General features: G+C 42.7%; 1 protein-coding gene across 1 annotated transcript; it reads right to left on the bottom strand.

Moving 5' to 3' along the window:
• Nucleotides 1–1,037: 1,037 nt before the first annotated feature.
• On the bottom strand, nucleotides 1,038–4,203 carry LOC133909064 (BAG family molecular chaperone regulator 4-like). Its single transcript, XM_062351340.1, has 4 exons — nucleotides 3,696–4,203; nucleotides 2,643–2,905; nucleotides 2,394–2,540; nucleotides 1,038–1,478 (listed from the first exon to the last, which is right to left on the bottom strand). The coding sequence occupies exons 1-4, from the start codon at nucleotides 3,865–3,867 to the stop codon at nucleotides 1,281–1,283; spliced, it is 780 nt and encodes a 259-aa protein (XP_062207324.1). The 5' UTR covers nucleotides 3,868–4,203; the 3' UTR covers nucleotides 1,038–1,280.
• Between the last annotated feature and the right edge of the window lie 9,946 nt (nucleotides 4,204–14,149).

Genomic DNA, 14,149 nt, shown 5'->3' with positions numbered 1-14,149 from the left:
GAGCTAGAGCAGAGGTCCACTGGCGAGGTCGAAGAGGAGGTGGTTGGGTTTAGGGAAGAAAATCTCGGGCGCGGGCTCTCCAGTGGGGAATAGACGAGATCTAGCAGAGGAGATCAGCATAGGAGATTTGGCAGACGAGATCCAATTGGAAGATCGGTAGAGGAGACCTCTGCAGAGCTCCTTCGAGATTTAGCGTGGCTGGGATGGCTCGGACACAGTGTGCTTGTGGTGGCTCGTGCATATGCCTTCTTCCTTGCGGCCGGTAGCCCGAGCCCGTTAATGACGGTATGGTGATTCCTCACGGATGCAGCATGTACATGACCCATCTCAGTTGATTGACCATTTGCTCTCCCTCCCTTCCTTTGTAGGTTACCAGTGAGCTCGTCTTCTCTACATTCGTGCACTACCGTGAAGAGTTGCGCCCACAGAAATCGCTGACGCCAAACCGCTTTGACCACTGTAGACTGGCCCAGCTGCCTCAAATATATCCTCATGTCAGGCTGGTGTTGCTGCTACCCTCTTCCAGCCAAGCCATCGCTAGAATCGCTGCCAACGAGCTCTCTAGTGCTGCCGTCGCAGCTCCCTGTTTGGTGTTGACCGTGGTTAGCGATTTTGATCAGCCAGTACCGTTTGCATTACCATGTCAAACCAAACAAAGCAAGGAAACAGCACCTTAGTTCTAGCAGAAGCATTTTTAGTATTCTTTAGCTGCTGCGGATTGCTGAACTGGATGAATAATTTTGTCGAAAGAACTTCAAACATGAACGGTAACATATATAACATAAAGAAGTTTATTCTTTGTGAGTAGAAATATTCTGCACATTTACACTAAAATTTGGCAGACTTGTAAACTCTGCTAAACTCACTTCCTGTTGCTAGCATTGGACTACCAGACAATGGTAAGTCTTAACTATGCACTTTTGAGTAAATTCTGGGGAAGCTGCGATTAGTCAAGTTTCTAAACTAAAGCATTTAGTATAAGTACAAACGCCAACACGAATGAGCTAGTGCTCCAAAGGACCTGGGCACCTGATCAGTGATGTTAGAATCCTTGCAGAAGCAAGCCACGATTTACCATGCTCATTGCTAAAAGAGATTAAAATATGGAAACCCCCGATCAGCGACACAATTCACCTGGTATCATTTGGTAACATTCACAGGCAGTGGGAATAGCAAAAGGCATCACACTCGGTGCATATACACAATAGCTTAGTGCCTGCAAAAGGAATGTCGGTACTGATCTCACAAGTTTCATGATGCAATAATAGCTTGATCTGAGGTTAGTCGAACTGCTCCCAGTCAGTGTCGACTTGTGTCGAAGAAACACGTGGCGGGGGTGCGCTCAAGCTGCCCATGCCGTTTTCGAATGTCTCCCACTGTGTCGTAACTGAAACAGCTTTGTTGTGATCGCTGAAGGGGTTAGCGTTTCTTGCTTTCAGCTTGTCCAATGTCTCCACAAGAGACTGAACTCGGCACACCTGAGATGTTCAACCCAAAGCTGTATGAGGCAACTGGTTTACTGGGTCATTATAAAAATTCAGGTTCCTGCTAACCATATGACACATAACGTTCAACTATAAAATAATCGAGCAAATTAACCAACAATTTGAGCATACAAAGTTCCAAAAATAACTGAGGATAATCCCAGATTATGCTTCAAAATGCATAATCTGTTCAATCAGATGCCTATATGTAAAACCTTACATTTATGGGCCTTTTCATCTGTGTTATTCTTATAAGTTAAATTAAGCCAGGAAAAAAAGGTACATGAGGAGATTACACAGGCTCTAGATGTAACTTTTCAACTTTGCACAATTGTGAAACTAATGTTGGACACTTGGTCATAATTGAAATATATTGAGGATTTATCCAACATCAGATCAAGACTTTGTTTGCTTTAAGCACCAAAGTTGCCTTACAACCTCCAGTTAGGACGAAGCAGCCAATTAATTTGCATGCCCTTTGGTAAGTAACAACATTTTTCCACGAGAGGGCCAACAGATAAGCTCAAATTAGCAAAACTTGGTCATGAAGATCTATAAACCAGAAAACTCAATATACTATCATCTATTGGAGAAGTGGCCCAAACAAACCCTAGATCGCTACCCAAAGTGCAAAAATTAGTCAAGGGAAGGTCTGGCTAAACTAAAAACCAGAAATACTCCTGAAACCATACTACATAGTAGAAAAGGTATCGAATGGCAAACTTAAAATACTGGATAAGCCTTATGTATTTTTTCCCAAGCTTCAAATAATCAGGCTGCAACGTTAATCGTTTGAGGCTTGTGCATTCTTGATTCTTAGGATATATATGTCTATCATCCCTTGCTATGCATTCTAATCAAACATGTAAAATGCCTGAAAACAGCAGTAATAAGTGTTTAGTAATGTACCTCAGCCTTCCTCTGTGCCCTTGCTTCTCCTTCCGCTTCTATGCCGTCTAGTTTCAGGAGCTGCATCATAAGCAGCTCCGTCAAGAGGACGAATTCTTTATCCTCAACCTTGCTCCCTGCAAGCACACTCTTCTCCAGGTCACATACCTGGAAATATAACAAAAAACCAAATGAACTGCATTAGCACCAGGAAGCATATGAAGCATTATCGCCACACAAATTAGAGAAGCAGAAGGAATGCTTCTTCACCTTAGCGGAGAGCTTATCAACTTCAGCTCTGACACGAGCAACAGCCTCATATGCCTTCATCATACTCTCATCCATAATCATTGGCTCAACCTTCTGCTCCATGTTGGCAAGGGCAGGCTTCTCAAGCAGAAGCAGTTTTGCTCCATCCTTGACACCTGCTGCATGCAGGAACTCGCTGTCACTCTTCTCCTTCCCACGGAAGAAGAGCCTCTGCCTCTCAGGTTCCACGCCAGTAGCCTGGGCAAGGATCCTCTTCAATTCACCTTCATTATTAAAAAAAACCATTTCTCGATTAGATAATTGACAGCTCCTTCAAGCAACCAAGTCAGATGCAACAATCACTTATGCAGGTTTTCATGTTATTCCAAAAATTGATCTAATTCAGCTCCATTAAGCAAAACTGTGCAAGATGCACCGCCAAAATTAAAAATATTCCAGGCTGGTAAGAATAGAAGTTCAGATATTTACACAACAGGCCTCGCATAAGGGTTTGTAGTTGGTCCTTGAAGCTATGAGCTAATGCGCTTCCAATTGATCATCATAACTGACCAGTAGTTTACTAATGTAACAGTAGAACACGAATTATTCGTGAACCTAGTGTGAACAACAGACCAATTATGCCAGACAGATCGTCAAAAGGACCGGTACTGAAAGCTAAAAGTTAGATATTGTGCCAATATGGTTGCCATAGTCCAATAGGGTGCTTAAGCCGCTGTTCCCATTTCCTGGCTGACCCATCATGCGAAAGGTAAGCCGTTAGAGTGAGTGAAGTTACCAAAGCAGGGCCATGATCCAGTGGTCTGCATATGACCAATTGATCACATTCGGAAGCACTTCTGCTCTTAATACTATATATTTTTCAGACGCGTTTGTTCTACATCTAGACTAATCTAGCCATCCAAATTAATCGGCGGGAAAGACGAACGAACAGTGGAATCTAGTTGAGTAAACTCATCTGCAGTACTAGATTGCTGGTTGACCGGTCAAGATCCAACCTGAAGACCTCTCTCCGCTTCACCAATGGCAAGGATCACTAAGCGAAAGGATGCTCACCGAAGGTGGCCTGCGCCAGCACGGCGACGTCGCGGAAGGCGGCGCCGTGGGACACCCTAACCCTGATGGCGGGTCCGCCCGCGTCGCCGTCCCTACGCTGCACCAGCATCCCGCCCGGCCGGACCTCCCACTCGCCCTCGGCGTCCCTCCCGCCCGATCTGCCGCTCATCATCCTGTCGCCGCCGAGCACCTTTATGGCCTCGGCGACGGGCCCGCGGAGTCGGTTGCGCTAAACGCGACAGCGACGGGACGCAGCCGCGGAGGGTGGGAAAGTTTGGTGGCGCGTGGCTTTTGCAGAGGGTGGGGGGCCGGCTTCCCGGGTTCCTTCCCTCCCGGAGAAGCAAGGAAGGAGATGGTGGATGGGGGAGGAGGAGTGCAGCGCAGGTAGCCGAGGAGGAGGAATTGTTCTCTTGCAAGTAGGATTTTGCGCGAGCTGTGCCAAGTACAGCTTTGGATTCTCGCGAGGTGCAGGACGATGGCAATGGGGTTGGATGTCGTCGTCTGCTGACTCGCGGTGCGGATAGGGGCGGTCCCCACGGGAGTTTGTGGGCTCTAGAGGTGGGCCTTGATTGGGCTGGGGCCGGCTGCCCAGCCAGCCTCGTGAGTCGTTACACGTTTGTGAAACTGTTGAAAAGTCGTGCGGTCGGATCTAGCACGGTTCTGTGGATCTAGCACGGAGCCGAAGGGAAAATAATGCTACTCTCTCCTTCCCGCAATACAGGGCGTATAATTTTTTGAATTTCTTCTGAAATTACAGATCGTACTAAGCATGAAGCATTGAATGCCGCCGTTTCAGCTCCTGCATGTGAACAGTTGCTCCTGCACTTAATGCTGCTGCATGCATGCTATTTCCTCGTTTCCACGGTTCCAGAGCCATGATGTCACTTCGACGGCGGCCCGGACGATTCTATGGGCTACTAGCTCGACCTCGCTTCGACGGCGGCCAGGACGATTCTATGGGCTACTTAGCTCGACCTCCCTACGGACGACTCCTTTAAGATCGTAGTTAAGATTAATAATAATATGATGTATACCTTCATCTCATTTAAGATCGTAGTTGAGATCAATAACAAGTCCATCAAACTTTTCAATCTGCTTCCAATTGATTAGCTGGTTGAGGTCGAAATTTGCCATACTCAAATCATTTTAATAGATGAGAGAAGAATATAAGAGAAAAGAAGTGAAATGCTCATGAAGAAGGTATGACCGAGCTATGTATAGGAAGACATGGATATGATTTTAACGGTGTAGGTCTTGCAAATTCTGGGCGGCAAAACTCAAATTCGTAGCTCATGGAGAATTTGGAAAATTTGTGTGCGTGACAACGCATTTGGATGCTAGAGCCGGCGGCAAGAGCGTATTTGAATATGAGAGCTGGCGCACGGTGAAGAAGCGAGAGCGCGGGAGATGAAGGCAGGCGCGCGTGGACGCGGAAGATGGACGCGGGTGCTCGTGGAGCAAAACAAGCGTGAAACGAGCGAGGGAGCACCTGCACGCGGGAGCACGAGCGCGAGGCTGCATGACGTGAAGCGTAACTGCCGTGAGGGTGCGAGGAACGAAGAGCTGAATGCGGTGCGCCACGAGGCCATGCAGTGATGGAGGTGGGAGCTCCGGCGACGTTCAATCGAGTGCCTTGGTCTCAGAGAAATTTTTTATAAGCCCTGTATTGTGGGATGGAGGGAGTACTTATGGTTAAGTCGCATACAATTTTGAGTGGCAAACAAAGAGAGAAATAAAACGACACTTGTCACACTAAGAATTAAATTTAACCCTTAAATACATTAGACTAGGTTTTATAAGATTATTTTCTAAGCCGAACTCTCCACGGATCTTCCCGTAGTTGGAGAATACTCCTATTGAAAAGTTTGAACACTTCGGTACATTAATAATTTGGAACAGAGATGATTGTCCTTTGATTAAAGTTGGTGGATGACCGGGTTTGTCTGTTATTAAGTTATCAGGCTACTCTCACTGCTTCATCTTAGCTTATGTCTTAACATTAAATACAAGTTCACGTAGAATAAAATATAATATGTAAGCAATTAAATGAGAAAAGAGAATAAACTAGTGCCTTAAGTTAGATTCAAAATCCAAGAAATAAAAAATAACTAAATATGCATTGTGGAAGAAACAACCAAATATGAATTAGAAGATAAATAACATCATCGATACATGTTCTAGTATTTATCTATTAGCCATAAAAAGCTCTTTTTAGATACCAGCTACAGACGCTATGCATTCGAAAGGATGTTTCTTAGCATGTACTCACTATAGTCACAAATAATTATTGTTTTGGGTTGTGTGTAGTTAATATTTTTAAACTTTTACTACAAATTACTCTTTTATGTATAAAGTTTGGATACTTGAAAATGATTTGGATATATTTACCTTAAAAAATAGTTTCATAGTTTTATAATATTATAATTTTGCTATATTCTATATTAAAAATATTAGTCAAAGATAAATTTTAATGATCATGTCGATATACAAAACATATTTATTTGTGACTGAAAGGAGTATTCTTTGTATTCTCTCTCCACTAAGAAATAGCTATAGGGAGGTGGCCTTAGATTTATCTTCCCCTATGCATTACCTTCACCATGTTTTTGTCATCTACTGCTGTAAAAAAGTAATTGCTGTATATTATGAGAGTATCATGCAATAAAATGTAACAATATCATTTCAGGGTCGATGCATATGCTGGTGAATTGTGTGTATGTGAATAGCAGGGATCAGATCACTGTAATTCTTTCACGCTTAAGCCTAGGTTTTAGACCCGACCTAACAAAACCATATAGATAAAATTTGAGTATTTGAGCAATATGCCGCCAAAAATTGTATTTTATCCAAAACAATAATGTATAGATATTTTCTGGTAAGAAAATGAAATATTAATATTTTTCGAGCTCTATGCGGAGCCATGGTGGGCCGAGCCAGTCCTGGGTCGGGCCTTTGAGCTTTGGATTTTTATTGGGCTTGCCTAGCCCGGCCCTGGCCCACAATTTGAACATGTCTATTATGGTATGCTTAGTTTTTTCCCACACTGAGATCCGAAAGATCCATGTGCCGGCGATGAACTAACACTTTTGAAGAGACAAACAAATACATCACGACGAATTATCGGAGTAAACAGCATTGCAATGGATGATGCTGGAAGCCTTGAACTGGCGGGAAAGTCAACAGTTTTTGTGGCCTAAAACCATTTTTTGTAGAACGAAACAGGTGGAGAAACTAAAGTATGGTCTTTGTGTCTGGTACACCTACTACATTTGTCTGCAATCCTTCGAGGCCCGGCAGCCGGGATTACTCACTCTTTACAGCATACTTAGCTAAGAGTCCTACGTTACAATAAAAACATAAAATTAGATCTAGTAATATTAAGAATACACTCAAGTATAGAGATATTGATATAATATAAGAGTGCCATTAAACGAATATGTCAGGAGTAATATCGTAGTTTAATTTTAGATGTGTTTTGAAAAAAAAGAAGGTTAATTGCTAATTTACTTTTAATTAATTAATTTATTTTTATTAGTAAAATAAGTCACATATGTGTAACTGGTAATGAGGTGAGAGGCTAGAGGACGATAATGGATATTAAATATGGGTAAATTATTCAAAATTTAAGGGTTTTATTAGATGAGAGAAAAATAAAAAAAATTGACGCGGGAGAAATAGCAGAAATTAATAGTGTGCTACGCCTACTATGGTTTGGGTGCACCGACGCCTACCATTTGCTGCTGACAGATGGGGCCAACTAAACTATCAGGACCGCCCTGCAGTGAAACATGCTCGCTGTGTGCCTAATGGTGAGCACTCATGTGTGTAGACGTGTTTGGCCATCGAGAACGTTAGCGACAGAAATATGGGGGCCTCATGATCCCGGAGGCCGGAGCGCGCGGAAGGTCACGTGTTTAGTAGTTGGCGAGTCGGCAAGACGGCATGGCCGGTGGCAGGTCGGTGGAAGCGGGGAAGCGAAGAAAAACTTGGGACGAGAGCCTCCCATAGAAAAGCCCAACGCCTACGAGGCTACAACGTCTACCCCGTGAATTTTCTGCAGGTGGTGGTGACCTGGTAACGTTTTGATCATCCCTGTTTCTTGTTCCACGCTTGCGCCTGGGTTCAGATCTTGATCTGTGCTGATGGTCTTGTATTTTTATTTTTATTTTGGCTTCCTTCAGTCGATCTACTTTACGAATTTGTCTGCCGTGCCATGTTTTGCTCTCTAGCGCTGCACACTGATCTCCCGAGGACAGTGGCAGAGCTCTCCGGTAAACCCGGGTCAACAACTAAACGTCTAAAACACCTAAATCAGATAACATATCAATATGTAACTAAAATAAAACAAAAAGTGTACAATTTATAGTACTTTAATTCATGCTTATACGGTACAATAAACTGTATAAATATATAAAAACACGTAATAATATAAAAATAATTATCTAATTAATGAGTATTTCGTTCATCCGAGTCCCTTATGTCTCCATCAATAATAGCATATGAAATTGAACCTATAATTACAAGTTACATAAGTAAAAAAATTAGAATGTAAAATTACAATTAGTTAATGAAAAAAATTAGTAATCAAGAATGCAATATACTACTAGCATTAACTAGAGGTAATCAAGGTAGTTTTTTTATACGACTCTTTAGTTTTGAAAATGGTATAAAATATCTTCATCTTTAATGCTTGTAAAAATATCTTGCTCAATATAACAAACCATCATATGATTGAACCACTCATTCGACATCTTATTCTTCAATTCAGTTTGATAATTTTCATAGCTAAGAAGGCCCTTTCAATCGTGGCAGTTGCAACGGATAAAATCAAAGCCAATTCAATGTGACGATAAACCAATAGAAAAACAATGTATCTGTTAGTTTGAACCATCTTAATAGTAAGATTACAAAGGTCATGATAACTTATGAAACTGAAATCATCTCTAACATCAGCAATGAATTAGTCAAGTTGGTCCCTAAGAACTAGAATATCATATTGGTTCATAGTACCAAATCTATTTGCTCAATTAGTATGCGAAGACCAGGATCAATGATAATTTAATTGGAATCAAGTATACCATGAGGATTAATTTACCATTGGTGGCTCCGGTTCCTAGTATTTCTTCTTCTAGTGTTTCTTGTTATTTATTTTCTAGTTCTATAGGAGGTTGGCTAGATCTAATGTTAGATTGTACTATAAGGGTAGGAACAGGAGCATAGTAAGATGATAATGTCTTGATCTTTTTCATTGTGTAAGTCTGGTACCAATTAACCGGAAGATGCAACATAAATATAATCAAATTTTAATGTGTGTAAATGATATAAAATTTAATCAATTTGGGGATTAGGGAGGGGAACAATTACCCTGCTACAATGCTGTTGAGTGTCATGCTGTCATGCTGCTGCCTGCTAGTCCACCTGCCAGTTGCCGAGCGCCCTGCTGTGGTGTTGCTGCCTGCTTGCCCTAGCAGTCATGCGCCATAGCAGACCTGCTGCTGCTAGTCCTTGTCGAGTGGCCCACCGCTTCAGAAGCAGGCGCCCCCTGCCACGAGCATGCAGGCGTCTTGTCCTGTAGTGATTGTGTGAGCGAGTTGGGGGATGGGGATTGAGGACCGAGAGTCAAGAGAGATGGATCGATTTGAGATCGAGATAGCCAAATAGGCTGAGACACAGAGTGAGCTAGTCCTTGAGCGAGTGAGGGCAGCAGACAGGCCTCCTTAAGCGAGGGAATTGGGGCTGGCCGCTTGACCTGGGCGGTGGGTTAAGAGTCTAAGACGCTAAGCTGAAGACCACAAAAATTAGGGGGTTCTTTGGGCCACGACTGAGGCCACAACTCCAGTTGCCTCGTCCTAAAATCCGCCCCTGCCCGAGGATAACTAGCTAAGGGTCCTATGTTACAATAAGATATAAAAAATAGATCTAGTAATATCAAGAACAAACTCAAGTATAGAGATATTGATGTAACATGAGAGTGTCGTCGAACGAATATGTCAGGAGTAATATCGTAATTTAATTTCAAATGTGATTTGAAAAAGAAGGAGGTTACTTGCTAATTTCACTCATAATTTCGTCATTTATTTTCATTAGTTATATAAGTTATATATGTGTAGCTGGTAATGAGTTGGTAGGCTAGAGGATAAGAATGAATATCAAATATTGATAAATTATTTAAAATTTAGAGAATTTTATTTGATGAGAGAAAAATAAAGAAGAGTTGACAAGAGAGCAAATTTATATTTTATATAGCAGAAATTAATAGTGTACTACACCTACTATGGTTTGGGTGCACCGACGCCTACCATTTGCTACTGACAGATATGGCCAACTAAACTATCAGGACCACCCTGCAGTGAAACATGCTCGCTGTGTGCCTAATGGTGAGCACTCGTGTGTAGACGTGTTTGGCCATCGAGAATGTTAGCGACAGAAATATGGGGGCCTCATGATCCCGGAGGCCGGAGCGCGCGGAAGGTCACGTGTTTAGTAGTTGGCGAGTCGGCAAGACGGCATGGCCGGTGGCAGGTCGGTGGAAGTGAGGAAGCAAAGAAAAACTTAGGACGAGAGCCTCCCATAGAAAAGCCCAACGCTTACGAGTACGAGGCTACAACGTCTACCCCGTGAATTTTCTGCAGGTGGCGGTGACCTGGTACGTTTTGATCATCCCTGCTTCTTGTTCCACGATCACGATAGCGCCTGGGTTCAGATCTTGATCTGTGCTGATGGTCTTGTTTTTTTTTTTTTTTTTTTTTGCTTCCTTCAGTCGATCTACTTTACGAATTTGTCTGCCGTGCCATGTTTTGCTCTCTGGCGCTGCACACTGATCTCCCGAGGACAGTGGCAGAGCTCTACCTCCGGTAAAACCCGGGTCGACAACTAAACGTCTAAAACACCTAAATCGGATGACATATCAATATGTAACTAAAATAAAACAAAAAGCGTACAATTTATATAGTACTTCAATTCATGTTTATACGGTACAATGAACTATATAAATATATAAAAAGTACAATAATATAAAAGTAATTACCTAATTAATGAGTATTTCATCCATCCGAGTCTCTTATGTCTTCATCCATAATAGCATATGAAACTAAAGCTATAATTACAAGTTGCATAGGTGAAAAAATCAGAATGTAAAATTACAATTAATTAATGAAAAAAATTAGTAATAAAAAACGCAACATAGTACTAGCATTAATCGGAGGTAATGGAGGTAGTTTTTTTATAGGACTCTTCAGTTTTTGAAAATGATATAAAATAATTTCATCTTTAATGCTTGTAAAAATATCTTACTCAATATAACAATTCATCATATGATTCAACCACTTATTCGACATCTTATTTCTCAATTTATTTTTGATAATTTTCATAGCTAAGAAAGCCCTTTCAACCATGACGGTTGCAATAGGCAAAATCAAAGCCAATTTGATAAGGTGATAAACTAATGAAAAAATATTGTGTCTGTCAATTTGAACCATCTTAATAGTAAGATTACAAAGACCATAACAACTTATAAAACTGAAATCATCTCCCACATTAGTAATGAATATGTTAAGTTGGTCCCTAAGGACTAGAAGGTCATATTGGTTCATAGTATTCAAATATATTTGCTCAATTAGTATGCGAAGACCAGGATCAACGATAATTTGATTGTAATCAAGTATAACATGAGGATGAGGATTGACATTACCATTGGTGACTCCGGTTCCTACTATTTCTTCGTCTAGTGTTTCCTATTTTTCATTTTCTAGTTCCAGAGGAGATTGGCTAGATCCAATTCTAGATTGGACTATAGGAGTAGGAGCAGGAGAATAGTAGGATGATAATATCTTGGTACTTTTTATTGTGTAATTCTAATACCAATTAATTGGAAGATGCAAGATAAATATAATCAGATTTTAATGTGTGTAAGTGATATAAAATTTAATAAATTTGAGGATTGGGGAGGGGAGCAATTACCCTGCTGCAATGCTATCGAGTGCCATGTTGTCGTGCTGCTGCCTGCCAGCCCACCTAGCAGTTGCCGAGCGCCCTGCTGCATAGCTGCAGTGTTGTCGCCTGCTTGCCCTAGCAAGTGAGGGCAGCATGCAGGCCTCCTTAAGCGAGGGAATTGGGCCTGGCCGCTTGGCTTGGGCGGTGGGCTAAGAGGCTAAAACGCTAAGTTGAAGGCCGGAAAAATTAGGGGGTTATTTGGGCCATGACTGGGGCCACAACCTTAGTTGCCCCATCCCAAAATCCGCCCCTACCCGAGGATAACTAGTAACTATGCACGTGACACACATGTGAAACTCTACATTCATGTGTTTGAAAGAGGACCAAGGTTTTTTGAATTTTATAGACACATATTATAATCGGATCTAACACAAGTCAAGGAACCGATATGGCACTATATTTTTTGTAAGCTAACGTATACTAAGATGATTTTATGATATTAAGGAGAAATATGACCTATACATCAAATAATTTAGAGTTAAATATATAGTCACGTGTAAAAATAACAACATAACTAATTTCTCTTCCGAAACCATCTAATCCCTGATGCATTTAAGAAATTCTCGTAAAACTTTGAGGATATTGCCTTTCGATTCATTCCCATTATACTTCAATAGATCTAAAAAACTTCTTTAGTTCATACCCGTCCTATAAATACATTATATATCATTTTCAAGGAAAATACAACCATATGGCCAAAATGCGCACCGTATACAATTGTTGTACCAATCCACATGCACATAAAAGACTTCTTCCTCATTTCGTACCCTTCCTATATATGCATTATATATTATTTTCAAGGAAAATAAATGTACAACCATAGGACCCAAGTGCTCACTATATACTACTATGCAGTGGAGAATACTCACAGTGCAAATTGGTTGTTCTAGTCATTCACCAGTCCATGCGCGCATGAAGCTGATAAAAAAAGCATGCCACTTTCTTGTAGAAGAACAATTTGTCACATCTATGTAGATAATCTTATTGGTTGCATTGATGTTCTAAGCAGGATACTGTTCTTCTGTTTTTGAAACACAAATTGGTAATTTACATGCCATGCAAAAATATTGTAATTCCACACGAGGTTTACTATTTCTAGGGTTATTTGCAATGTTTAAAATTTTGAAGACATACTAAATTGTTGGATCATCTTCTTTAAACCAAACCGGTATAAGCCGTGGGTACAATGTAGAGGCACTTTTAGCCTCCATGTTGAATGCGCATAGAATAAAGTGGGCGTGAAAAGATGTCGGGAAAAGAACCTGCAAATGGTAGTTGTCGGAGAATTAACTCCAGTCGCAGGGATCCCGAGAGACCCATTTTTAGAGATTCGGCCGGGGGGATGATCCTGAATATGTTCGTTGGAGAAATAAATGGGAATGAATGCAACGGCCGGTGGTGGTGGAGTGACCTAGTGCGAAAAGAAGTAAATGCACCAGAATTTAAACAGGTTCGGGCCGCGCAGGGGCGTAATACCCTACTCCTGTATGGATACTATAACTGTCCTGAGAAAGTCCCTCAAGAATGTTGCTGATTACAAGAATCTTGATCTATCTAAGAGCCTGAGGCTCTTTGTTCTTCGGCCTGTCTTGTGCTGCTCGCCTCTCAGCCGTTGTTTCTCTTGTGCTGTGTTCTTCTCTATGCTTAAGGATCTATTCTAGATATCTTCCGGATGTGTTTCGCTCTTTTTTTTCCTCTTTTCCCTTTTGTGTCGCCGGTTGCTTTAAGTACCCGCCGGCCGCAACGTGCCCCGAACGGGAGGGGGGCACGAGTTCCGATACACCATAAATAGAAAGGGCGTCATCATTTCCTCTGGGCGAAGTGACCGGGGGTGGAAAATGCGTCACACGCCCGGTCATCCGTCACAATAAATGCCCTGGCAACAGGCGCCGTGGAGAGGGCCCACCGGGCAGCCGCAGAGCGACCCGGCGTGCCCGCCCTATCTTGTTCCCCTGCCACAGTAGCGCGGCAGACGGAACGCCTTGGTCCTTATGACGTTATCCTGAGACAGACCGGATGGCACGGGACGGGACCCGTGCAATTAATAACCCCACACCTCTCTGCTAGAACGTGGCAGGAACTGACGCTGATCGCGGCGGGAGCAGTTGGAGGTGACAGGCCACGCACGCTCTTTAAATGCGGCCTTGGGCCTTTGACTGGTCGACACCTCATCGGTGGGCCCCTCGGGGGCCTCCACGAGGGGCCTCCACCAGAGGACTTTCTGGGTCGTCGGGGTACCGAGTGCTCGGGGGTACTGTTCACCTCCCCGAGCACTCTCTCCCGGGCACACTTGTACGGATCCTCAGGGGTTGCTGCACGCAGCTCCGAGCACTCTCTCTCGGAACTTCCTTTGGTGGGCCCTCGGGATACTTGGGTGCCCAGGGGCTACGACCGGCGGCCCCAGGCACGTTTCTCCCGGTACTTAGCTCTCCTGGTCGTCGAGGAATTAGGGTGCTCGGGGG

This window comes from Phragmites australis, chromosome 2 (genome assembly GCF_958298935.1).
Source record: "Phragmites australis chromosome 2, lpPhrAust1.1, whole genome shotgun sequence".
Classification (NCBI taxonomy): domain Eukaryota; kingdom Viridiplantae; phylum Streptophyta; class Magnoliopsida; order Poales; family Poaceae; genus Phragmites; species Phragmites australis.
Note: the sequence above shows the minus strand (reverse complement) of the source record. Positions and strands in the feature narration are given on the sequence as shown.

Excerpts from the sequence above, each read along its gene's own strand:
- LOC133909064 (XM_062351340.1), bottom strand. The coding sequence starts at position 3,867 with ATGATGAGCGGCAGATCGGGCGGGAGGGACGCCGAGGGCGAGTGGGAG. Across the intron at positions 2,906-3,695 it reads GCTGGCGCAGGCCACCTTCG|GTGAATTGAAGAGGATCCTT; the intron begins GTGAGCATCCTT and ends TTAATAATGAAG. Across the intron at positions 1,479-2,393 it reads GGGCACAGAGGAAGGCTGAG|GTGTGCCGAGTTCAGTCTCT; the intron begins GTACATTACTAA and ends TGAACATCTCAG.